Source organism: Pituophis catenifer, unplaced genomic scaffold, assembly GCF_029215685.1.
Source record: "Pituophis catenifer annectens isolate HBS135680 unplaced genomic scaffold, rPitCat1.0.hap2 SCAF_2, whole genome shotgun sequence".
Classification (NCBI taxonomy): domain Eukaryota; kingdom Metazoa; phylum Chordata; class Lepidosauria; order Squamata; family Colubridae; genus Pituophis; species Pituophis catenifer.
In genome coordinates, this window is record NW_027256882.1 from 42543851 (window position 1) to 42570957 (window position 27107).

Genomic DNA, 27107 nt, shown 5'->3' on the forward strand with positions numbered 1-27107 from the left:
ACTGGAGTGCCCAGAAAAAGAGGCCCAAGGGCAGAAGTATAGAAGGGAAAGGAGGAATCTTACCTTCTGTGATGTTCAAATGGACTGCTCCATGGCCAGGTTGTGATATCGCCAGCAAACTCACCACAAGGAGAAGCGGCATCTGAGGATAAGAGGAAAGGTAATGTCCATACAAGGATTACACCCGCAGGAGTTAGAATAACAGAGTTGGAAAGGACTTTCTGGTCTGACCCCCACTTCTCAAACAGGAGACCCTACATCAGAACCTGTTAATTTTGAGTAGTTTGGAGAACCGGCAAATACCACTTCTGGCTGGCCCCAGGGTGGGGTGGGAATGGAGATTTTGCAATATCCTTCCCCCAGGAGTGGGGAGGGAATGGGGATTTTGTAGTATCCTTCCCCTGCCATGCCCACCAAGCCACTCCCAAAGAACCAGTAGTAAAAAAACACCATTTCAGACAAATGGATGACCAATCTCTTCTTGCGAACCTCCAGTGATGGAAGTTGATTGCTCCAAGATGATCATGTATTCTTGATTTCCATTACTATATCGAGTAGATATAGTAATGGAAATCAAGAATACATGATCATCTTGGAGCAATCAACTTTTGTACACCGGTGGGTACAAAAGATTTTGTGACCCTTGCCCTAAAAAAATTAAGAACTACAGTCTTACACAAGTAGCCCCTATTTTGCCCACCATCAGAAGGAATGTGATCATAGAAATAGCAATAGCAATAGCACCTAGACTTATATACAGCTTCACAGTGCTTTACGGCACTCTCTAAGCAGTTTATAGAGTCAGCATATTACCCCCAACAATCTAGGTCCTCATTTTACCCACCTTGGAAGGATGGAAAGCTGAGTCGACCTTGAGTTGTTAAGAATTGAACTGCTGAGCCGCTGGCGGGGTCAGTCGTCAGCAGAATTAGCCTGCAATACTGCATTGTAACCACTGCGCCACCACGGCTGTTACAATCATACAAACAAAGAATATTTGCCTACTGAGCTTGCTTTGTATTTTCTTGTTTCCTTTTGATTGTTTCAGAAGTCTGATTGTTACAGACCCCTCACATCCTGGACATAAACTGTTTCAACTCCTACCCTCAAAACGACGCTATAGAGCACTGCACACCAGAACAACTAGACACAAGAACAGTTTTTTCCCCAAATGCCATCACTCTGCTAAACAAATAATTCCCTCAACACTGTCAAACTATTTACTAAGTCTGCACTACTATTAATCTTCCCATCGTTCCCATCACCCATCTCCTTCCACTTATTACTGTATGACTGTAACCTTGTTGCTTGAATCCTTATGATTTATATTGACTGTTTGCTAATATGATTTGATTGCTTGTACCCTATGACTATCATTAAGTGTTGTATCTTATGATTCTTGATGAATGTATCTTTTCTTTTATGTACACCGAGAGCGTATGTACAAAAGACAAATTCCTTGTGTGTCCAATCACACGTGGCCAATAAGAAATTCTATTCTATTCTATTCTATTCTATTCTATTCTATTCTATTCTATTCTATTCTATTCTATTCTATTCTATTCTATTCAGAATGCCCATAATAAATGTTAAGTGTGCAGTACGTTCCTTTACATTAAATCCTTGGGAGAAATTCTGAAAATGGGCCTGTCTACGGAGAAGCATCACAAGTCGGTGTGTGCCTCTCTGAACCATCTATCAGACCTGATGTAAGATAGAGGTGTCAAACTCAAGGCCCCGGGACTTAGATCTGGCCCGCGGGGCCACCCTGGAAACAGTGAAGGACTGGCCTGATGTGCTTCTGCCAGCGAAAACAGGCTCCCGAGCTCCATTTTCAGCTGCCACTGCCTCCTGCAACCCTCTGGCAGTGAAAACGGAGCTCGGGAACCTGTTTTTGCTAGCAGAACGCTCGTGCCACCATAGGCACTGACTAGAGTGACATTGAGCTGCCCCCCCCGGTCTCCCCGAGGTCAAACACAACCCTGATGTGGCCCTCAATGAAATTGAGTTTGACACCCCTGATGTTAGACAAATTTATTAAAAGACAGGACAGCAACTTCACTGCCAAGCCCTGATACCTTATCTTCTGGTTACATTTATTTATTTAGATTTACTGATCTCCTAACTCTAGTGGATTTTGTTACCTTGCCCAGACTCCTAAGATTTTACGGTTCAGTTATGTCCAGGTGTTATGCAGAAATTAAAACAAATGCGTTTGTTTGCTTGCTTATATGCAGTATTGCTAAATCTTGCAACTCCTGATGGTGGAATGAGGCTTTTGCTACTGGACATGCACACTAAACGTTGACAATACTGGCATTCCTGATAGCCTTCCAGTCAAATAGCATAGTGTCCAACATACATATATCTAATTAGCCAAGTTCCTTTCAAGAGGAGGCTGTAGGGTTCCTGTTTAATCCATTTTCAAAGTACAGGGCTCTGCCTGCAAGGCAGTACAAGTAGTCCTCGACTTACAACAGTTCACTTAGTGATCATTTGAAGTTACAACTGAACAAAGTGACCTATGACCATTTTTCACATTTATGACCATTGCAGCATCCCCATGGTCGTTTGATTTACATTCGGATGCTTGACAACTGATTCACATTTACGACATTTGCAACGTTCTGGAGTCATGTGATTCCCCTTTTGCGGCCTTCTGACGAGCAGAGCCAATGGGGAAACCAGATTCACTGGTTTCAAACTGCAGTGAATCGCTTAAAAAAATGTGGCAAGAAAATGGAGCAAAATTCCCTTAACAAATTTTTTACTTCGCAACGTAAATTTTGGGCTCAATTGTGGTCGTCAGTTGAGCTGTACATGTAACTGGTTTTAAAACACAAATAAGTACCAAGAAATGCAACAGATGATTTTAATCAAGATGAAACGAGATGTTCTTGTACTCCCAAGTACATTAAGCACATATGGGCAGGAATAAACACCTTTTCAGAATGTTTTTATAAAGCAACAGGTTGAAACTGCCAAATCCTGCAGGGTTCTAGGAGAATGTGGCCAGCAAAGAGACGATTTGATCCTGAATATGCATGATGTGAATAATTCTGAATGGTGGGTCGCTATACAGGATCCAAAAGGCTGATTTTATTTCCCAGAAAGGAATATATAGAAATAAAATAATCCCTCAGATGAACAGAGTTCTTGTTCATGTAAGGTTAAAATTAGCATTTTAAAATGGATTTGGAAATTAATAGGAAGCCATGCAACTGATAAAAGAATTTGGTTTGAATGTCACACAGCAATTGCAAAAGTTTTGGCCATCGGCTCTTGCTCTATCTGCAAATTTTAAATTGTCTTCAAGGGAGCTCTGCATAAAAGGACGCTATAGTCACCAACCCTGCATCTTACCCAATAAATGAGTTTTACTTTAACATGAAGTGGCCTAAATTGGTTATAAAACCATGCCTAGCCACTGGCACTAACTGCACCTCCTCTGAGCATGCTGAATTTAAAAGGTACGCATTGCATAAATGACTTTATAAATGAAGTGCTGCCTTTTATAAATGAAGTGCTGTAAAAGGATTTTCCAGATCAGCAGTATGGTTTTCTTCCTGAACCCAAGCTTTAACCTGTTCATTGTTTCAGCCATTTCCCTAGGATGAAATGATGAAAAACAGAGCTCACATAGAGTGTCATTTGCATACTTGTTTCATCTCGTGTCAGAAATGCAGGAACTAGAAAAGGAGGGGGGGATTAATTAATTTAATATTTAAAAAATTTAAAAGCTTTGATAAAAGCTTTATATAGTTCTAGCCCAGTACCGGGCCACATTAATGGCAGAGATATATCTGACTAACAAGTCATTCTCTGTGCAAATCGGTCCCAGAGAGCACTGTAAAAGATGGATAGTTGTTTGAACAGGGCCTCATGTGAATTTCCTCTTACTCGAGGAGAAACCCCCATTTTCCCATGTAATCTCTATGTCAGACTTCGATGCTATCTCAAAATAAATGAATTTCCAAACTGCCAATCTTTAAGGAAATCTTCTCTTTATTTGAGCACAGCAACCAGATCATGACTCGATGCGGACAAGACTGACCTTTTGCCCCCCCAATCCCTCCCTTTCCGATCCCCAATTATCTGCTTCTCATTGGCTATCTTCCAAGTCACTCTACTGACTTCTTGTCTCGTCATTTCACAGTAATGTCCCTCCTCCCTTTATTTCCACGACGACCCAGCTTCAAAGGGATTTAGCAGGCAAAAGTTCAGGGCTTATCTCTCTCCTCTCTATGCCAGCGGTGAGATGCTGACACCCTAGTTCTAACTAGGCCAGTGTTTAAATATTTTCAGATTGTCCACTCCTCCTTCACACCTCCAGGCAGCTCCCCAAGCAGTTCTAACCAATTATGAGGATGTTTTACTTGAGATTTCCATCTTTTTTAATAATTCTTTTTGGGGTATTGTAACAACCTCCTCAGGGAATGTGGTGGCTCAGTGGGTAAGACGCTGAGCTTGTCGATCAAAAGGTCGGCAGTTCAGCGGTTCAAATCCCTAGTGCCGCGTAACGGGGTGAGCTCCCTTTGCTTGTCCTAGCTTCTGCCAACCTAGCAGTTCGGAAGCACGTAAAAAATGCAAGTAGAAAAATAATGACCACCTTTGGTGGGAAGATAACAGCGTTCCGTGCGCCTTTGGTGTTTAGTTATGCCGGCCACATGACCACGGAGACGTCTTCGGACAGCGCTGGCTCTTTGGCTTTGAAACGGAGATGAGCACTGCTGCCTAGAGTCGGAAACGACTAGCACATATGTGCAAGGGGAACCTTTACCGTTACATTTACCTAACAAACTTCTCAGCCCACTAATGACATTTTAGTCCACAGCTCCAGACAATTTCTCTAGGTAGTTTCATGTAAAAGTTTAAAAAATGGGGGCAAGAGAGAATCTTGAGTAGCCCCTAAGACCAATTATAAAAGTTGGAAGTATCCACTTTCTGAATGTGCCCACCCATGAAGAATTTAAGTCACCCTGACATCAATACTCCAAGTCCCATTCTAGAGGAAGCATTCAAGAATCACTGAGAAGTCCAGAGAATCTTCAGACTTATATTCTCTCACTCCCCAACCTCCAAGGTAATCAGGATCGCTTCCATTCCCCAAAGCCTGTCTAGAAAACAGAGCAGAAGAGCATTTAAATAATTTGTGTCCTCAAAAACTCTTGGGAATTGACAAGATGTCACCTACTCTGAAAACCCAAGAATTTTGTGAGAGAAACTGGATGATCAGTCTTGAAAACAGAAGACCTAAGTTGGCTTCTTCAGCAGTTGAATCACCCTTTAACACATTTCCTCTCTGATCAACATATTGTGAGCCCAGTCCTGACAGATTTCATTAGTGAGGAAAGACAAGGATCTGGAGCCTGAGCAGTCAATCTTTTCATCTTCAAAGGCTTCCAGCTGGTGGGACACAGCTTGATTAGGTTTCATCTGCAGAGATGTGCGTTCATAATGTCATGCTAGGGAAATGCTAATCAACTGCCTAGCAGTATCAGGAAGTAGGAGCCAATGGCAGCCTCTGGGGTGCGTCATGCAGGCAACCATCAAGTGCCATATGAGACCCATGATCTTCCTATATGAAGACTGGGAAACTATGGCAACTTTATGATCTGTGGACTTCAACTCCCAGAATTCCTTAGACTTTAACTTAGGGAGTTAAAGTCCACAGGTTGCAAATTTGCCATAGTTGCCTACCCCTGGCCTATATCAATCTAGAGATCAGTGGTAGATTGCTGTCCTCAAGTTAAAAATATATACCGCTTCACAGTGCTTTTACAACTCTCTCTAAGTGGTTTACAGAGTCAGCCTATTGCCCCCAACAATCTGGGTCCTCATTTTATAGACCTTGGAAGGATGGAAGGCTGAGTCAACCATGAGCCAGTGAGATTCGAACTGCCAAATTGCTGGCAATCGGCAGTCAGCAGAATTAGCCTGCAGTACTGCATTCTAACCACTGCGCCACCACAGCTCAAGTAGCTTGTCAGTACAGTAAGGTATATATAACACAAGGTTAGTTCCATGGCTATACTTCCATTTGAATTTGGCCAAACCAAGGCATCCTTGTCAAAGCAAGTATGAAAATTACACAAACATTTTCAAAAGAAATTCTTATGGATTCCACACACTGACTCTGTAGGGCCATATACTCCTTTCCCATCATATAACTATGATTTTACTTTGATGATACTTTCATTTTAGTATCAGGAATATTTCTTTTTGACAATTTCATTGTTTTATGCTGTAAGCAACGCAGAATTGCTTCAAAATGAGACGAGTAGCAAATAAATTTAATGAATAAATAAAAATTAAATAAATAAATATACAAAGCACTGTCTCTTCTTGTACAAACATGTACAATAACATCCAGATGGTTACATTTCTAATCCACCATATCTCTGTTTTGTCTACATTATATTTCAGCCTATTTTTATTTATTTGTCTATCATCTGTCTATCAATCATCTACTTCTCTCTCTCTTTCTCTCATCTATCTGTCTCTATCTATCTATCTATCTATCTATCTATCTATCAATGTATCTATCTATCTATCTATCATCTCTTTGTCTCTATATCTATCTATCTACCATCTATATCTATCTATCTATCTATCTATCTATCTATCTATCTATCTATCTATCTATCTATCTATCATCTCTTTCTGTCTCTATATCTATCTATCTACCATCTATATCTATCTATCTATCTATCTATCTATCTATCTATCTATCTATCTATCATCTCTTTCTGTCTCTATATCTATCTATCTACCATCTATATCTATCTATCTGTCTGTCTCTATCTATCTATCTATCTATCTATCTATCTATCTATCTATCTATCTATCATCTCTTTCTGTCTCTATATCTATCTATCTACCATCTATATCTATCTATCTATCTATCTATCTATCTATCTATCTATCTATCTATCTATCTATCATCTCTTTCTGTCTCTATATCTATCTATCTACCATCTATATCTATCTATCTATCTATCTATCTATCTATCTATCTATCTATCTATCTGTCTATCTATCTAGCTCTAATCTATGTATCACATTTTTGAACCGCTCAGTTCCTTCACAGAGGGACTGTTTGCCTTCAATTAACCCAAAACTGCTTTTGAATACCATTTGTTAATTTCACTCTAAAGCTATAATCCTGCATTTTATTTACAGTATCTATTCCTTAATAGCTAGACTGTTTTATCAATTTTCATTATTCGGTGCACACATTTCCCTCAGCTGTTGCTGGGGCTGTTCTTTTCCTTTAATCTAAACCTTATTTTAAGGTAATCTAAACATTATTTTCTTATAATTAATACTTGACTACATAATTTGGATAGTATCCCCAAATCCTTCCAAATGAAATTTCTCGCCTCTGCAGTACATTACTGTGAGTGAAAAAAATCTGTCAAAAATGAAAGAAATCTATACTGTACAATAAAGGTATATTGGGCAGGATGCATGTTTAGTCCTAAATGTATCTGAGTGTCTTTGTGCATAATTTTCTCATTTGTTTTGCTACAATTTCAACACTTGGGTCTGTAATTCTTATTCTTTCAAATATCCACGGAGGTGATAAAGCACCCGAGTGCCACTTAGAAATAGCTTCCCCCTATATTTAGTTTTTTTTTTAAAGTCCTTGCATTCTAAAAAATATTCCCATCTATAGATTGGATGAGTTCTAGAGAGTCCCAAATGGTTTATTTCACATTTTCCAAATGTTTTAGGAGAAGACAGCTCCAAATGCTGACCCTGAGCCTTGGACTGCATAGACGGGGACTATTTATATATCAGCCAATCAAGAACACAAAAGGAGAAGCAGAGAGAATCACAACGGGGTGGCCACACGGACTATCCGTTGGGGGAAAATTCAGGAGCAAAACACAGTTTTCCATCCACCAGACAAAACCTCCCCCTTCCTTGTCACAATTCTTACGATGCTCTATTCAGGGAAGCAACCCAAAGGCACAAGCAGAGCAAGGATGGCGCAGAGATGTTATTTTGTTATTAAACCCAGTCTGGAGATGAAGGAAGAAGGGAGCCCTTTCATCAGAGGGAGAGACGGTGTACGGCTGCCCTCCTGTGGTTGTTTAGTCAAGAGTTGCCATCCTTAGGAGGGGCCCTTGCTGCACCCGCCCAGTTATTGGTGTCAGCAAAGGGTCCAAGGGAGGCAATTCTCCCTGGGATGCTACGAACCCTTCCTGTCTCAACTTCCCCACCTAAAGAGAGAGCTCTAATGTTTTGCTTTTCTAGAAATAGGGGTAGAACGGAAAACGCTTGGTCTCTCTTGTGGAAGGAAAGCTTTCTCCCGCTTAAGTGTTTTTAAGCCAGTGAGAGGACAGGCCTCACACTGTTTGATACTGCCTGGAGGAGGACCACTCTTAAAATCTTCCCTGATGGGACATGGCTCATGAATCTCTTAAAAGGCAACAGAGCTAGAAAATAAGAACCTTTGGTGAAGTGAAGGAAAGGGGAAAAGGAAAGGAAAAGAAGTGGAGGGGAAAGGAGGGGAGGGAAGGAAGAGGGAGAGGAGAAGGGAGAGGAGAGGGCAGGAAAAAGGGGAAAGGAAAGGAAAGGAAAGGAAAGGAAAGGAAAGGAAAGGAAAGGAAAGGAAAGGAAAGGAAAGGAAAGGAAAGGGGAGGTGAAGTGAAGTGAGAAAGAGGGAGAGGGAAAGGGAAAGGGAGAGGAGAGGGAGAGGGCAGGAAAAGGGAAAAGGAAAAAGGAGGGGAGGAGGAGAGAGGAGAGGGCAGGAAAAGGAGAAAGGAGAGGAAAAGAAAGGAAAGGAGGGGAGGAGGAGAGGAGGAGAGGAGAAGAGAGGAGAGGGGAGGGGAGAGAAGGGGTGGAGAGGAAGAGGAGAAAGGAGAAAGGAAAGGAAAGGAAAGGAAAGGAAAGGGGAGGTGAAGTGAGGAAGAGGAACAGGGAGAGGGAGAGGGAGAGGAGAGGGAGAGGGCAGAAAAAGGAAAAAGGAAAAAGGAGGGGAGGAGGGGAGAGGAGTGGGCAGGAAAAGGAGAAAGGAGAAAGGAGAGGAAAAGAAAGGAAAGGAGGGGAGGGGAGGAGGAGAGGGGAGGGGAGAGAAGGGGAGGGGAGGAAGAGAAAGGAGAAAGGAAAGGAAAGGAAAGGAGGGGAGGGGAGGAGGAGAGGAGAGAAGAGGAAAGGAAAGGAAAGAAAAGGAAAGGAAGAGAGGAGAGGGGAGGGGAGGGGGAGGGGAGGAAGAGGAAAAAGGAGTAAGGAGAAAGGAAAGGGGAAAGAAAAGGGAAAGAAAAGGAAAGAGAAAAAGAAAAAAACAAAAGAGAACAATGATTGAAATGTTCCAAAGATCTTACTTTTTTTAAAAAAGGATTTCCATAACATTATAGTTTATTAGGGTGATCATAGGCTGCAAAATCTGAACAACTCCTAGTTGTTAACAAACAGTCAGTGTTCCTTTGGCGCTATCTTGTAGTCATCCAAATATTTTGTAGTCCAGATAACTTAAATTAATGAACATGAGGTAAATGTAAGCTCTTTCTGCTTCTAGGTAAATTCCATCATTGTTACACAAATGTCACAAAAGGTGCATGTTGGATGACAGTCTGAACTACAAAAGGTATGAAAGGTAATACAGCACACCTATTTTGTAAGAAAGGGATGTGTGACCATCCTGCAAAATAGTTCAGTGCTTAATACAGAGTTGGGCCATGTATGAGTTCGACAGCAGTACTACCTAAACCAGGGTAAATCACCCCAAATCTTACATTTTTCTGAACCCTGAAATAAGCGCTTGGCCTTATTGCCATGTGCTCAAAAGCCCAATTGGGCTTATTATCAGGGGATGTCTTATTTTGGGGGAAACAGGGTAGATAGATAGATAGATAGATAGATAGATAGATAGATAGATAGATAGATAGATATTATAATATAGATATAGATATAGATAGATATAGATAGATATAGATATAGATATAGATATAGATATAGATATAGATATAGATATAGATATAGATATAGATATAGATATAGATATAGATGTTTTCGTAGATTTTCACGGGTAGAGGTATGCAAGTTTTGGTGTATTCGGGTCTTTTCCCGTGTAAGATTGAGAGTATCTTGGCGACGTTTCGACGAGGTCCCACTCGTCATCTTCAGGCTGGTGTCTTCGTCTTCGTGCTTGTGCGAGGAAAGCACGAAGCCGAAGACACCAGCCTGAAGATGACGAGTGAGACCTCGTCGAAATGTTGCCAAGATACTCTCAATCTTACACAGGAAAAGACCTGAATACACCAAAACTTGCATAGATATAGATATAACTATATCATATAGATATAGATATAGATATATAGATATAGATATAGATAGTGGTTTTTGGTAGTGAAGTTTGGGAAGTTTGGGAAGCAACTGTTCCAAATCATAACTTAATATTAAAGAATAAAACTAAAAAAATCTCATTATGAAAAGAGTCTAAGTTATAAGATCTAAAAGACAAAAATTTCATCCTTAGCATAAACAATATAATCATGATAGAAGGAAATAAAACAAACAGGGATCCTGGAGTGATTTTTATGGGAAAAGTAGGATAGGATAAGTGTGAACCCGATCAGGCTTAGAGTTGCAGAGAAAAACATTTCAGGAAAAAAAACTTCCCTCATGGGGAGCAATTTCATTTTAATCACCTCCATTCTTCCTCCTGCTTTTGTGATGGCAGAATATAGGCACCCTGCCCAAGTATTCCCGTATTTGAAGGAGGGGGTCAATTTATTTTCGAAAGCACCAGAGGGCAGGGCAAGAAACAATGGATGGAAACTAATCGAGGAGAAAAGCAACCTGGAATTAAGGAGAAACTTCCCCACAGTGAGGACAATTAACAGGTGGAACAGTTTTGTCTTCAGAAGTTATGGGTGCTCCAACACTGGAGGTTTTTAAGAAGTGACTGGACAGTCACTTGTCTGAAATGATATAGGATCTTCTGCTTGCAGGGTCGAGCTGAGGATTCTGTGCAATTCCTGCGTGATAAAGTCGCTCAGATTCGGGAAGGCTTGGACTCCGACTGGGTGAGTCCAGGGGGGGAGACGGGGGGTAGGTCTTGAGAATATTACCTGAGTAGAGTTTGACCCTATGGCTCCCGAGGACGTGGACAGGATTCTGGCTAGGCTTAGTGCTGCCACATGTTTATTGGACCCGTGTCCCTCCTGGTTGGTACTGGTTACCACCTTTAAAGCGCTCCATGGCTTAGGACCCGGGGTACTTGCGAGACCGACTTCTGCCACCAATAGCCTCCCACCGGTCAGTCCGCTCACACAGAGAGGACTCCTCAGGGTGCCGTCGGCCAAGCAATGTTGGCTGGCGACATCCAGGGGGAGAGCCTTCTCTGTGGGAGCTCCTGTCCTTTGGAACGAACTGCCCCCGGAAATACACAAGATCTCCAACCTCCGTGTGTTTCGCTGTGCCCCTAAGACCCAAATAATAATAATAATAATAATAATAATAATTATTATTATTATTATTATTATTATTATTATTATTATTATTATTATTATTATTATTATTATTATTATTATTATTAAGCAGCGGGCTGGACTAGAAGACCTCCAAGGTTCCTTCCAGCTCTATTCTGATTCCGCCCAGTGCACACAAGACCCTCATGTGCACCCAGATGCAACACAAGAGGAAATGGCAAACACAAATACACACTCACACAGAGCCACAAGGTATCACATGGGAGAAAATACAGGCATGGCTGCTGGAAAAGGGGGTTGGAAAGAATTCCACAGGGAAGCCTCTGCAGCTTCCCCCTGCTTGGCTGAGATTTACAGCTACAGAAGAAATACTTGGATGAAGACACCTGCAGCAAGAGTTTCAGTAGGGCACTGCTAATGCTCAATTATACAAAGGATTTCATGGACCACCAGTGTGGCTTTTTTCTGTGCCAGAAACCAATCTAAAGCAATGTTTTTGCATATTATCAAAATATATATTTTAGAACTGCAATACCTTATTGGGGAGATTTGTTTGAAGTTTGTAGAATCACTTCTAGGTGAGATGAGCAGCCTACAAGGAAGGAAGGAAGGAAGGAAGGAAGGAAGGGGGAGGAAGGAAGGAAAGGAAGGAAGGAAGGGAAGGAAGGAAGGAAGGAAGGAAGGGTGGGAGGAAGGAAGGGAAGGAAGGAAGGAAGGAAGAGGGAGGTAGAGGAAGAAAGGGAAGGAAGGAAGGACGTGGGAAGAAGGAAGGGAAGGAAGGAAGAGGGAGGTGGAGGAAGGAAGGAAGAGGGAGGGAGAGGAAGGAAGGGAAGAAAGGAAGGGAAGGAAGGAAGGAAGAGTGGGAGGAAGGAAGGGAAGGAAGGGAGGAAGGGAAGGAAGGAAAGAAGGAAGAGGGAGGGGAAGGAAGGAAGGGAAGGAAGGAAGGAAGTGGGAAGAAGGAAGGAAAGGAAGGAAGGAAGGAAAGGAAGGAAGGGAAGGGAAGGAAGGAAGGAAGTGTGGGAGGAAGGAAGGGAAGGGAGGAAGAGGGAGGGGAAGGAAGGAAGGGAAGGAAGAGGGAGGGGGTGGAAGGAAGGGAAGGAAGAGGGAGGGGAAGGAAGGTAGGGAAGGAAGAGGGAGGGGGTAGAAGGAAGGAAGAGGGAGGGGAAGGAAGGAAGGGAAGGAAGGAAGTGGGAAGAAGGAAGGGAAGGAAGGAAGAGGGAGGGGGAGGAAGGAAAGGAAGGAAGGACGTGGGAAGAAGGAAGGGAAGAAAGGAAGGAAGGAAGAGGGAGGGGGAGGAAGGAAGGAAGTGGGAAGAAGGAAGGGAAGAAAGGAAGGAAGGAAGAGGGAGGGGGAGGAAGTAAGGAAGGAAGAGGGAGGGGAAGGAAGGAAGGAAGGGAAGGAAGGAAGGAAGAGGGAGGGGGAGGAAGGAAGGGAAGGAAGGAAGTGGGAAGAAGGAAGGGAAGGAAGGAAGAGGGAGGGGGAGGAAGGAAGGAAGGAAGAGGGAGGGGGTGGGAGGAAGGAAGGAAGAGGGAGGGGAAGGAAGGAAGAGGGAGGGGAAGGAAGGAAGGGAAGGAAGAGGGAGGGGGAGGAAGGAAGGGACGGAAGGAAGTGGGAAGAAGGAAGGGAAGGAAGGAAGAGGGAGGGGAAGGAAGGGAAGGAAGGAAGTGGGGAGGGGGAGGAAGAAAGGGAAGGAAGGAAGAGGGAGGGGAGGAAGGAAGGAAGGAAGGAAGAGGGAGGGGAAGGAAGGAAGGAAGAGGGAGGGGAAGGAAGGGAAGGAAGAGGGAGGGGGAGGAAGGAAGCGTGGGAGGAAGGAAGGGAAGGAAGGAAGGGAAGGAAGGAAGAGGGAGGGGGAGGAAGGAAGGAAGGAAGCGTGGGAGGAAGGAAGGGAAGGAAGGAAGGGAAGGAAGGAAGAGGGAGGGGAAGGAAGGAAGGGAAGGAAGAGGGAGGGGGGTGGAAGGAAGGGAAGGAAGAGGGAGGGGAAGGAAGGAAGGGAAGGAAGAGGAAGGGGGTAGAAGGAAGGAAGAGGGAGGTGAAGGAAGGAAGGGAAGGAAGGAAGTGGGAAGAAGGAAGGGAAGGAAGGAAGAGGGAGGGGAGGAAGGAAGGAAGAGGGAGGGGAAGGAAGGAAGGAAGGAAGGAAGGAAGGAAGGAAGGAAGGAAGGAAGGAAGGAAGGAAGGAAGGGAAAGCCACTCTCCCCTTTATTTTTTACTGATAAGGAAAGCTTCAAGAAGCTTTGATTTTCCAGACATAAATATATACCATTAGGTGTATGTTCTTCCTTCTGTGAATGAATTCAGTATATTTGGCACTCCTTCAAGATGGAGAGTATGAGTATAGGCAGTCCTTGACTTACAACCACAATTGGAACCAGATTTTTTGTTGCTAAGCAAGGCAGTTGTTGCCATGGTTGTTAAGCCAGTCACTGCAGTTGTTAAGTGAATCACTGAATTTATAACCTTCCCAGCTGGCTTCCGACAAGCAAAGTCAATGGGGAAAGCCAGATTCGCATAACAACCACATGATTCATTTAACGACTGTGGCAAAAAAGTCTAAAATGGGGCATCCATTCTAAAGTCTAAAATCTCACTTAACAATTGCCTTGCTTAGCAGCAGAAATCTTGGGCTCAATTGTAGTCATAAGTCGAGGACTACCTGTAGGCTGTAAATATCTCCAATTAATTGCTGTACGTGGCCCTGCTCATTTACAAAAATAGAAAAGCAGAGTTTGCATTCAGAACAAAGGAAAAGTGGATAATAAATGGAATAAGATTTTGAATTTCTGCTCATTGAGGAGCTATAATACAGGTATAATTTGTTTAAAAGCTGAAATATTGGAATAATTCCTGTTAAAATACTTGTGGATGTCTAGATATGTGCCAGCATTCCTAAATTAGCCCTAAAAGAATTTAACAACACTTTGCAAAATAATTTTTTTAAAAAATTATAGTTACCGTGTTTCCCCGAAAATAAGACCCTGTCTTATATTTTTTTGAACCCTGAAATAAGCGCTTGGCCTTATTGCCATGCGCTCAAAAGCCCGATTGGGCTTATTATCAGGGGATGTCTTATTTTGGGGGGGAACAGGGTATTAGAGTATATTAACTTGGCTATTGAAAAGTACGGAGTTACAAGAGGAAGGGAATTCTGATTTGGGGTCTATTGTACACCTACAGATCTTTTTGGGGAGTAACTGATAGCTTCAGCTAATTACTGGAGCTATGCTTTGATGTAGACAGCGCCTCCTTCCTCTATTCTTATAGCATCCTCAGCTTATTAGAAAAGGATATGTTAAATCATCCATTGTGATTCATACAAAGAATCCCCCATGCTGTGCTAACATGGGAGAATGTGAGTGTATGATCACAATATATATCAGGATAAAATAAAAAGCAAGAGCTAACAGGAAACTGTAATTTCTCACAAACCAACATTAGGGAGCGTCACATTTCATCTCTTTAAACGTGACCACAAAGAATAAGGAGCAGTGGTGGGTTTCAAAATTTTTTACTACTGGTTCTGTGGGTGTGGCTTGGTGGGCGTGGCATGGCTTGGTGGGTGTGTCTTGGTGGGCGTGGTGTGGTTTGGTGGGTGTGACTTGGTGGGCGTGCCATGGCTTGGTGGGCGTGGCTTGGTGGGCATGGCAGAGAAGGATACTGTAAAATCTCCATTCCACCCCACTCCAGGCAAAGGTTATTGCAAAATCTCCATTTCCTCCCGATCAGCTGGGATTTGGGAGGCAGAGAATAGATGGGGGTGGGGCCAGTCAGAATTTTTACTACTGGTTCTCTGAACTACTCAAAATTTCCGCTACTAGTTCTCCAGAACTGGTCAGAACCTGCTGAAACCCACCTCTGAGAAGGAGGTACAATGGAAGGTGGTATAGGAGATGACCGGGCTGAGCCCAAGGGAAGGGTCAAACACGTCATAAATCATGAGTCCCTGCGCTCCCACAAAAGATTTAAGTCCAGTCTACCTTGAATGCTTTCTTAATTCCCGCTCATTTCCCTTAATCATTAGTAGTTCAGATTCTTGTAGAGCAGCTGTCCCAAAACTTTCTGGCATGGTGGCCTGACATGGAGGGGACAGAGGGGATGACTCTGTTGAGTGGTAGGGGCACATACAAGCACCCACCACTCCATTAATCTGAGTGGAGCTGCGTGCACATCAGGGGTGAAATGTAAAATTTGTTACTACCGGTTCTGTGGGCGTGGCTTGGTGGGGGGAGGTAATGTGACTGGGTGGGCGTGGCCAACTTTTTTTTTTAACTTTTCAAAGCATTTTTTCTAATCCTTTGAAAAGCCTCTGCTGATCAGGCAACTCAGCTGGGATCATCAGAGAGGCTTTTTAAAAAAAAAGCTTTGAAAAGCCTCTCTGGCGATCAGGCAACTCAGCTGGGATTGTCAGAGACTTTTCAAAGCATTTTTTTTACCACCTCTTCGGCCAAGAGGTTGCAGAAAAAAATGCTTTGGAAAGCCTCTGACGATCCCAGCTGAGCCACACGATCATCAGAGGCTTTTTTTTTTAACTTTTAAAAGCATTTTTTCATCGGAAGAGGTTGTAGAAAAAATGCTTTTAAAAGTAAGAAAAAAAAGCCTCTGATTATCGTGCGGCTCAGCTGGGCATGGTGGGGGGGGGCAGGGATTTTTACTACCGGTTCTCCGAACCACCCGCCGCCATCTCTACCGGATTGGGCGATCCGGTCCGAACTGGGAGCATTTCACCCCTGGTGCACATGTATGGTTGCCCACTGCTTGCGCGGCCCAGTTCCAAACAAGCCATGGCCTAGTAGTGAGCCATGGCCTGTGGGTTGGGGGCCCCTGTGTAGAGAGCTTAAGTTTGCAATAAATCTTTATACTCATTTGAATTGCCTGAATCTCCTGATTTCCCCGGCGCTTGACTGGTGATCTGTCACAGTATCTTTTTGTGAAACCAAGTCATGGGTTGGCTATGGAGATTCCCAATCATCCAGGTCATGGTTGTCCCAAAGGTGCTTTTTTTTCCCAAGAAGCAACTGGACTTTCTGGTTTTTCTCTGAAGACGTTTCAAGAAGCTGAAGAAGCTTCTTGGATGAGAAGCGAAACCTCTTCAAAGAAAAACCAGAAAGTCCAGTTGCCTCTTGAGACTTTTTCCCAAGTTGCCTCTTGGGAAAAAGAGACTTATCCTTTGGGATAAGTCATGGGTTGTTGTTGTTGTGTATTTATTAGATACATATTTGAAGGCAGCAGGGGTGCAATAAGATGGACATGCAACAAATGCAACTTGTTTCATTGTGACGTCATCAAGCAGCCATAACAATAGCCAGCAAGAATAGGTTGACTTGCTGCACTGCAGCAAGTTACCAGCAGAGGGCAGGAGACTCCTACAATTATGCTCATCCTGCATCCATGTGCCTGGCAATATGATTTTCTAGATTTTCTGGAAATATTTTAAATATATATATATATTTATAGTCTTTTCTTCAGATGGAATAATAAACAACTAACCCATCAAATAGGAGCTCAGCATGCACCAAGAAAAGAGACAATTCAAGAGCAAAACACAGAAAACCCTGTCAAAGTAAACAAATGGACTTCCTTAAAAGTATTCTGCCAAATTTGAATATGATGCAGCTCATTTCATTGCAGGCTTCAGGCAATTGCAGAAAAAGCTACTTACATTCATCCTTATTTTTTTGTTTTGTTTTGTTTTGTTTTTGCAACTGGAGATGAAAAGAAAAGCAGTACTGTAGCTGGCATGAAAGGCTGAAAGGATGACATGGAAGACATATCAGTCCAAAACCACTGAACACTTCAATATTCAAAGGCAGCATGTGGTGTGATGGAAGCTGCAGCCGTTTTTATGTGCATCACATCTGTGGCACAAATAAAACACCGATGAAGCTAGGTTTGGCACTGTCAACAGCCACGGCCTTGGTCTTGTTTCTCATAATCCCAGATTCCTCTACACAGGGTTACAATTGGAATGCTGAGCTTAATTCAAAGTGGGCAATTTAGTGTTTCTAGACACTAATGCACCCCCTAAACAGCTCGCTTGGTGCTCAGATTCTCAGATCGATGTGATTTTTTTTTTGAGCTGTGGTGGCGCAGTGGTTAGAATGCAGTACTACAGGCTACTTCTGCTGACTGCCGGCTGCCAGCAGTTTGGCAGTTCGAGTCTCACCAGGCTCAAGGTTGACTCAGCCTTCCATCCTTCCGAGGTCGGTAAAATGAAGAGACAAATTGTTGGGGGCAATAGGCTGACTCTGTAAACCACTTAGAGAGCGCTGTAAAGCACTGTGAAGCGGTATATAACTCTAAGTGCTATTGTTATTGCTATTTTTTCCTCTGGATCATGTAAATACACACACACACACACACACACACACACACACACCTCTGTATGTGTGTATGTGTGTATGTGTCTGTGTGTGTCTGTGTGTATACTATAGAAAACAAATGAGTAGACCAGTGCCTGCAAAAATACATGAGTAGATCAGTGCCTGCAAAAATAAATGGGTAGATCGGTACTACTCTGCAAGCAGTTAAAAGCCTGGTAGACCAGTACCTCTGCTAAATCCTAAATAATTGTCACATGACCATCAAGCCACACCCACAAAACAAGCCACGCCCACAGAACCAGTAGTAAAAAAAATTAGAACCCACCCCTGTAACAGGTGCAGAGGAAGCCCCTTCAAGCCCCCTTTTTGCCTTTTAGTTCCAAACACAGTGCAACCTTAAGAGAGTCCTTATCACGCTGCATGTCTTAATCAATTTGTCTCTGCAAAATGTCTTTTCCCCACTCACCCATCACTGTGCGAATGGTCCTTTGTCAAACATTTTCAGCACAGCGACTTAAAAACAATACCAATTTGATTGCCTAAGCTTTTCTGCAGATAAATGAAATATAAAACAGACGGGCAGATATTAAGAGTAGTGCGAGGAAGTCAAATGATAAAAGGAAAGAAGAGTGTCTGAAATACACCACTCCTTGTAATACGTGTGAGATGGACATAGATAGGAAACCTTTGATCGTGGTTTAATCTGTAATTCTAGCTCTGCTACTCACAATGAATCGAATTAAAATGCGGTGGTTAGTTTTTTTTGTTCCAAGATTATTATCTTTGAACAAAGGAATTACAAAGGCTGATTTCATCACAGAACAACTGGTATTTCTTTTATAAATAATTTATAATGGTAAAGATCAAAGCTGAGTTCCACCCTTGGTGACATTGGGGCTTGCAACAATCCATGATTTTGCATTGCCTTTTTTTTCTGAGAGATTTGGTGATTTTTCCAATCTATCCTCTCCCTTCAGCTTTCTTTGTGATTTCCACTCACAATCAGGTCTTATTCTAAGCTTTTTCAAGAACACCCAAAGTTAGTTGTCTGCTTTTCACTTGTGGTGGTGACAAGTAGGTTGTGGCTCTTAAAATTCTCTACATTCTTCCTTGGAAGTAAATCCCAGTAACTGCAGTTGCATTTACTTCTAAGGTAGAACTGTCTTTTTTTGTGAAAGATGCTGCTATCTTATATCTGATTACTTAGAAGCAAGCCACACTAAATTCAAAGAGTTTTGTTTCGGATAGCTAGGATAGATAGATAGATAGATAGATAGATAGATAGATAGATAGATAGATAGATAATGGATTAGTGGGACCCATAATTTATTTAATAATGGTTCACTGAATGAGCCACAACTGACTGGGGTCACACAACATATTAAGCCATCAATCACAGTTTACAAATCTCAGTACCATGTTTTCCCAAAAATAAGACCCTGTCTTATATTTTTTTGAACCCTGAAAAAAGTGCTCGTCCCAATTGCCATGCGCCCAAAAGCCCAATTGGGCTTATTATCAGTGGATGTCTTACTTTGGGGGAAGCAGGGTAGTAGCTGGCTTCACATCACACTAAGCCAAAATTAAATAAGGTACATTATGGCTGAGTAGACGTGATCCAGGCTGCTGACTATTTCACTGAACTGCCCATCTCCATCTCCTTTTTTTAAAGTTAGTCCTTACTAAATGATCCTTCTGACACAAATTGCTTTCTAGAAATTTTCTGTATCCCTTTACTGCCATCTGGTGCTCACCTGGACTTCTGCAGCCCAGATCCACTTAGGTCAGTGTGTCTTCACCTTGGTAACTTTTAAGATGCATGGCTGGCTAGCAAAATTTTGGGGAATTGAAGTCCACACATCTTAAAGTTTCCAAGGTCGAGAGACACAGCTCCACACCAATTTACAAGGAAACATCATGTTCTTCCCCCATTGTTATTCATTGTGTTCCTTTCTTATGACCCCTTTGTCGACTCCAGCTCATTAGATTTTGCACCTTTGAAACCGATGCAAAATGTGTGAAGAGAGAGGAGAGTTGGAAAAAGCAGCTACGCAATCTCTCTCTTCAATCACTCATTATTTGTGGTCCACGCTGGCTGCCAAGACGGGTTTTAATTGACACTCCAGAATGAGTAACTGTGGAGGCACAGTTTTGTGTTAGAGATGTGTCCTTAACCAATGCATTCACACCTCTGCATCATCAGCCATATGCTATCCTCATTCTCTGCAGCATGTGTGCGCTTCAGTAGAGGGCACTGGTGTCTTTCCCACCCACAAATCGCTCTGCTAACTAAGACGCAGGCAGCCAATCTTCCCTGGAAAATCTTTCTATCCAGATGGGCAGGACGCTTCAATGGGCTGTTACCACCACAAACACAAAAGGGTGAAGTCCTTTACATACTCTCTGCGTGTGCGTATGTGCGTTGCTAGAATAATATACCCTCTTTGCTTTGTTATTATGTTTCACATTTATGCACCACCTACTTCCAAATACTTCTGCTGAGTTAAATATTAAAACTATCAAAAGCATTTCAAAAAAAAAAAATTTTAAAGGCCTGAATAAATCTTGTTATATTATAATTATTTTATTAGTCTACCCACCAAGCTTAAGTAAGTACAAGGGCCAGTTCCCTACTGCATTTCATGAATCTGGTTCGCAAAATGCACTAAACTATTATGTGGCTTCCATCTTAGCATATTAACAAATAGAATAGAATAGAGAATAGAATAGGATAGGATAGGATAGGATAGGATAGGATAGGATAGGATAGGATAGGATAGGATAGGATAGGATAGGATAGGATAGGATAGGATAGGATAGAATTTTGTATTGGCCAAGTGTGATTGGACACACAAGGAATTTGTCTTGGTGCATATGCTCTCAGTGTACATAAAAGAAAAGATGAACAGAATAACAGAGTTGGAAGGGATCTTGTAAGTTGTCATGTCCAAACCCCCAACCCCCACCCAAGCAGAAGACCCTACACCATTTCTGACAGATGGCAGCCCAGTCTCTTCTTGAAAGCTTCCAGTGATGAAGCTCCCACAACTTCTAAAGGCAAGCTGTTCCATTGGTTGATTGCCAAAATTTCTCATTTCCAGGTTGAATCTCTCTTTGATCAGTTTCCATCCATTATTCCTTGTCTGGCCTTCAGATGCTTTGGAAAATAGCTTGACCGCCCTCCTCTCTATGGCAACCCCTAAAATATTGGAAGACTGCTATCATGTCTCCCCTGGTCCTTCTCTTCACTAGACTAGCCATGCCCAGTTCTTGCAACAGTTTGTCGTATGTTTTAGCCTCCAGTCTAAAGTTATTGTAGGAACCTAACCAATATAATTTAATCCACAAACCATAGATAAACAAACTGTGGTCTATGAAACTTTATTTATACCAATGGAAGATAATATCTGTTGCCCAGGATTGAGCTATGGAGTTCTCTGAGCTTAGTTAATCAAGCTTGCCTTAGTTGCTTCGTTTGGCTTGGTAACTTGGCTAACCAAAAACATCAAAACCCCCACAACCAGGGTTGAAATGCTCCCGGTTTGGACCAGATCGCCCAATCCGGTAGCGATCATGGTGGGTGGCTTGGAAAACCGATAGCGATCCCGGTGTGAGGCTCCGCCCACCTGCCCAGTTGTCATTACTTCCTGGTTTTAACCAGGAAGTATTGTACCCTCTGTGCATGAGCAGAAGGTTTTGCTTTTTTGCTTTTAAAAGTAAAAAAAAAAGGGCTCTGACGATCACAGCTGAGCTGTGCGATCGTCAGAGCCTTTTTTTTTACTTTTAAAAGCATTTTTTACAACCTATTTGCCCGAATAGGTTATAAAAAAATGCTTTTAAAAGTAAAAAAAAAAAAGATTGCATGCCACAGCTGATCACACACACACACACACACACACACACACACACTGTTCTACTTACCCCATGCCTCCTTTTGGTTGTACTGTGCGTGCACACACACAAAGACCTTGCATTTGGTGCGTGGTGCGCACTGTGCATGCCCAGCCAGTGAACCAGTAGTAAACCGGTTCAGATTTCACCATTGCCCACAACCTTATTTATACTAAGGTGATTCGGATGCAAATGTAACCCCGACCTATTTTGCAGCAAAACAGAGAACAAAATGGCTGAGATTTGTGAACACATACAAGGCTCCTTCAGTTATCCTAATTTCTTACATCCCATTTAATTTTCTGTCCATCGCTGATTTACACTATTATGAAATGAAATAAACAACAGTTAGTGGTTGTTGATAAATGTATAAGCAATAAAAGCACATATCAAATAAAAGCAGCAGAGAATTCAGGTGGGAGAATAAATAAAGTTTTAAAGTGGAACCTACTGCAGGCTTTTTTTCTCTGATGCATTTATTTAATCCATGCCTTTGCTTTCATACATCTCGCAAAGCCAAAATGCAATTTGTTTTGACTTACACTGATATGTGATCCTAGCCCTTGTGAATTTGTGAATCAAAAATTATGGCTTAGCTTTTATACAAAAATTGGGCCCGCGTGGGATTTATTCCACAATCCTACCCATTACCCAACCCCAGTTGGGGAAGACCAAGGAAGCCAGAAGTACTTGGGCTTCAGGAAGGTGAATTCAGAACCTTGGAAAGCAGACGGGGAGTTTCCCAGACTCCTTTCTAGTGAGTGAGTTCTGATGGGAGTCTCTTGGAACAATTTCAAATGCTTCTTCTTTCCAGATTTCTTGGAACTGGGGCTAAGTTACCATTTATCAGACAAGCTATTAATGGACCCATTAGGGTCTAAACCCCCTTCTATTATTTTCCCCCCCTTTCCTGCAATCTCACACCAAAATTCTTCCTCATTTACTAGGAAAATATGAAAAATCCAGTATTGGCCATGTACACTTGGCCCTGCCCACTTTGCATTAAGCCCCTGGCTCCTGAACTTTAGGGAAGAGGAGAAGGAGAAGGAAGAGAGAAGGAAGGAAGGAAGGAAGGAAGGAAGGAAGGAAGGAAGGAAGGAAGGAAGGAAGGAAGGAAGGAAGGAAGGAAGGAAAGAAAGATATAACAAAGGAAGAAGAAAGAAAGAAAGAAAGAAAGAAAGAAAGAAAGAAAGAAAGAAAGAAAGGAGGGAGGGAGGGAGGGAGGGAGGGAGGGAGGGAGGGAGGGAGAAAGGAAGGAAGGAAGGAAGGAAGGAAGGAAAGAAAGATATAACAAAGGAAGGAAGGAAGGAGGGAGGGAGGGAGGGAGGAAGGAAGGAAGGAAGGAAGGAAGGAAGGAAGGAAGGAAGGAAGGAGAAAAAAATGGCAGGCAGGCAGTAAGGAAAAGAAGATATAGAAAAGGAAGAAGAAAAAGAAAGAGAGAGAGAGAGAAAGAAAGAAAGAAAGAAAGAAAGAAAGAAAGAAAGAAAGAAAGAAAGAAAGAAAGAAAGAAGGAAAAGATATAGGAAAGGAAGAAAAAAGAAGGAAGGAAAAGAAGATATAGGAAAGGAAGAAAAAGGGAAAAGGGAGGAAGTAAGGATGGAAGGAGATATTGGGATGGCAGGCAGAAAGGAGTGAGCCCCTGGCTAAAATTACATTGCCACTCCCTGGACAACATAGCCCATACCCATTGCTCATACCTTCTGGGCACCGTGCATACTCCCTAGTTGTTTCGGCGGAAGGAGGAGGAGGTGCTGATACACTGACTAAGTAATGCTTCAGCATTTTGCTGTTGCTGCTCTGCAGGAGAGACTTTAATCACATCTGCTTTGTTCATGCCACCTTCCTCAGCTTTTTTTTTTTTTTAATATATATTTAATGGCTTATTTACTTTAGGTCTTTGGCTTATTTATTTCCAGGCAAGCACTTGCTATTTCGAACACCAAGCCATCAGCTTCTAGTGTTGCCACCTTGTCAGACAGTGTGCTAATTTCATTTTAACACTTTGCCAAGTTGCCCTGCCCAAGTCCCTCCTTTAAGCCCTCTCTCTTCCTGACAATTTGACAGAGGTCTTCAACCTTAAAACAACCCCCCCTCCCGCTCCCCAAATCCTAGCGAGTTATTTGTTTTGAGAGGGACAGCGAGAGTGTCTGTAATATTTTAAGTATAATTCCGTTCTGAACACGATTTCAGGCAATCAGGTTGACGTGCCGGGGACTGCAAAGCCAGTGGAGTCACTCAGGGTTATATCTGTCATGTGTGAAGTGCTTTGCAACATTCGTGGGCCGTGCAAATAAAAGCCTACTAAGACAAGGCACTACGGTTGTTCCCATTTCGCAAATTAGAAAACTGAAGCTGACGAAACAAAAAACTTGCTTCCAGCCAGGGAATGACACCGCTTAGCATGGCCAAGATTTAAATCAGGGGCCGGTTGCTTGATCAGTGACTCTGTAAATGGGACGGATTTTGTAAACAAGTCAGTCCTTGGGCAAAATGAATTAATGGATGCAACTTTGTTGACATCAGCACTCAAACCAAGGACAAAGCCAGAGCAGAAGACTTCAATCTCCCAGGACCATTATTGCAGATTTCAAAACGACCTTTTTGGGAAAAATGGGACTTGAACAACCCTTTAAGAGACTATTAAGTGCAAGAGATTGCTGAATTCGTATATATCAAAAGGTTTCAGGGTGCCTCAATAGGTTTCAACAAATAAATGGATTTTTAATCCATTACAAGTGTTACTTGCAATCTGTCTCACGTGTAACCTTCATCGACAAAGCAGCTTGTCTTCCTTTCCCTCATCCCAATTTAAATCTGTATCAATTAAGCCACTGGGTGTATCTGAAGTGTGCTGCAACTCACAAAAACTTATCCTTTTTTAAAATAAAAGTGGTTAGTTGGAAAATATGTTTACCAGTATCCTTCTGGTTTGTTTTTGTTTGTTTTTGTAAACTTCAGTCAAACTGAGGTAGATCTTTAATGAAATACAGATAGTTCTCGACTGGCAACAATTCATTTCAAAGTTATAACTGCACTGAAAAAAGTGACTTACGACCAGAGGTGGGTTTCAGCAGGTTCTGACCAGTTCTGGAGAACCGGTAGTAGAAATTTTGAGTAGTTTGGAGAACCGGTAAATACCACCTCTGACTGGCCCTGCCCCCATCTATTCTCTGCCTCCCGAGTCCCAGCTGATCGGGAGGAAATGGAGATTTTACAGTAACCTTCCCCTGGAGTGGGGAGGGAATGGAGATTTTACAGTATCCTTCCCCTGGAATGGGGTGGGAATGGAGATTTTACAGTATCCTTCCCCTGGAGTGGGGTGGGAATGGAGATTTTACAGTATCCTTCTCCTGCCATGCCCACCAAGCCACGCCCACCAAGACATTCCATGCCCACCAAGCCACGCCCACAGAACCGGTAGTAAAAAAAATTGAAACCCCCCCTGCTTATGACCATTTTTCACACTTACGACCGTTGCAGCAGCCCATGGTCTGGCATGTATTTATGACAGTTGTAGTGTCCCAATCATGTGATCACCTTTTGCGACCTTCTGACAAGTAAAGTCAATATTCAAAGTCAATAGTGATATCAAAAGTGATAGTACAAGGGTTTAGTGCACCCTGTTATTAACACAGCTGCCTGCAATTTCTGCTGGTTCGAATCTCTCCAAGGCTCAAGGTTGACTCAGCCTTCCATCCTTTCTAAGGTAGGTGAAATGAGGACCCAGTTTGTGGGGGCAATAAGCTGACTTTGTATAAAATATACAAAAGAATGAAGGCTATTGCTTAAAGCATTGTAAGCCGCCCTGAGTCTCCGGAGAAGGGCGGCATATAAATCAAATTAAAAAAAAAAAAAATTCACTTAACAACCATGTTACTAACTTAATAACTTAGTAAGTCGAGGACTACCTGTATTGCATCAGTCCTTGATTTTTGAACAAAGCAAGCAAGCAAAGGAACAGCAGGATGTATAGGAACCTTCACATCTGTCTATGTTGCGAGATATTCTTGTGAGTTTTCATTCTTTTTTTATTTGCTGCCCATAGTCTAGCAATGCGATGCTTTTATTATTTCTCTATGCTACTCTGGCTCTTAAGCCATAAAGGGCATATGAAATAAAAACAGTAATAGTAAAATGTCACTAAGCATTTGGAACAATCCACTAGCCACCACTGAAACTATACTAAATTTGGAGGGGAAAAAAACCCCGTTTTTTAAAAAATAATTGGTGGACAGTTTGGCTGAGAGAAAAACTGCCCTATTGCCCCAAAGGTTTTTTTTTTTTTTTCAATAGGCAACTGGATTTTCTCGTTTTTCTTGGAAGACGTTTCGCTTCTCATCCAAGAAGCTTCTTCAGCTCTGACTGGATGGTGGAAAAAGTCAGAGCTGAAGAAGTCAGAGCTGAAGAAGCTTCTTGTATGAGAAGGGAAATGTCTTCCAAGAAAAAAAAACCAGAAAGTCCAGTTACCTTTTGAAAAAAAGGACCTTTGGGAGAACCTCCACAGACATTCTGCCCTACCGGATAGGACACCATGTATATTTGCCGTTACAGAACAGGAGCTATTTCTAAGGCAGTCCAAATTCTGAAGGGCATACAGTAAGTACAGTAATTGCATCATATCCCAGAGACAAAGAGATGGGTATTTCATTTGGACTTCCTTTTCCTATTTTCCTTTCCTTGTCCAGGTGTCCTCCATTTATTTAGAACTTGGCATCCAAACCAGTGCTACTCAACCTGGAGAACTTTAAGATGTATGGATTTCAATGCCCAGAATTCCCCAGCCAGCATGGGAGAAACACTGAGGCAAATTAACCTTTCTGTAATGATAATTCTGTTTGTCTTCTTTTCTCCTTTGTGATTGTTTAAAACAGGGGTCAGCAACCTGCGGCTCCGGAGCCACATGCGGCTCTTTGGGCCCTCTGCTATGGCTCCCTGTCAGGTGATCTCACCACTGGCTGACCCCACCCCTCCCCCTTCCCTCCCAGTCGCTCCTTGCCTGGCTTGTGAAGGTAAGGGCGACTGTGGGGGATGGGAGAAGCGGCCAGGGCAGAGACAGAGAGATACAGAGAGAGGGGGAGAGAGAGAGAGACATAGAGAGATACAGGAAGACAGGGAGGGAGGGGAGAGAGAGAAATGTCAAAAGGATTTTGTGGCTCCTGGTGTTTTTTAACAACTGGTTCTCTGCCCTAATGACCGGCTGGGTAGGTGTGGCTAGGGGGTTATGTGACTGGTGGAAGTGAGTGACATTGAGTTGGCCACACCCACCCAGATTTTGTGTCTCCCGGTGTTTTCTTTTCTGTGGGAAACGGGTCCAAATGGCTTTTTGAATATTTAAGGTTGCAGACCCCTGGTTTAAACGGAAGGAATATGGAAATAATGGGCCGTTCCCAATCAAGTTGTTTATTTATTTGTTTGTTTGTTTGGGTGACACTAGTTTGGTCAAAATAACTGATGATGGGAA

The 27107-nt window shown here is 42.5% G+C and overlaps 1 protein-coding gene across 1 annotated transcript in view; it reads right to left on the minus strand.

The window, feature by feature from the left end:
* The window catches only part of GABBR1 (gamma-aminobutyric acid type B receptor subunit 1), a 126000-nt gene that overhangs the window by 95260 nt on the left and 3633 nt on the right, over positions 1–27107 (minus strand). Inside the window, exon 2 of the mRNA XM_070936756.1 lies at positions 64–142. Within this exon, the coding sequence (XP_070792857.1) occupies positions 64–142 (79 nt within the window). The remainder of the gene's footprint in view (positions 1–63; positions 143–27107) is intronic.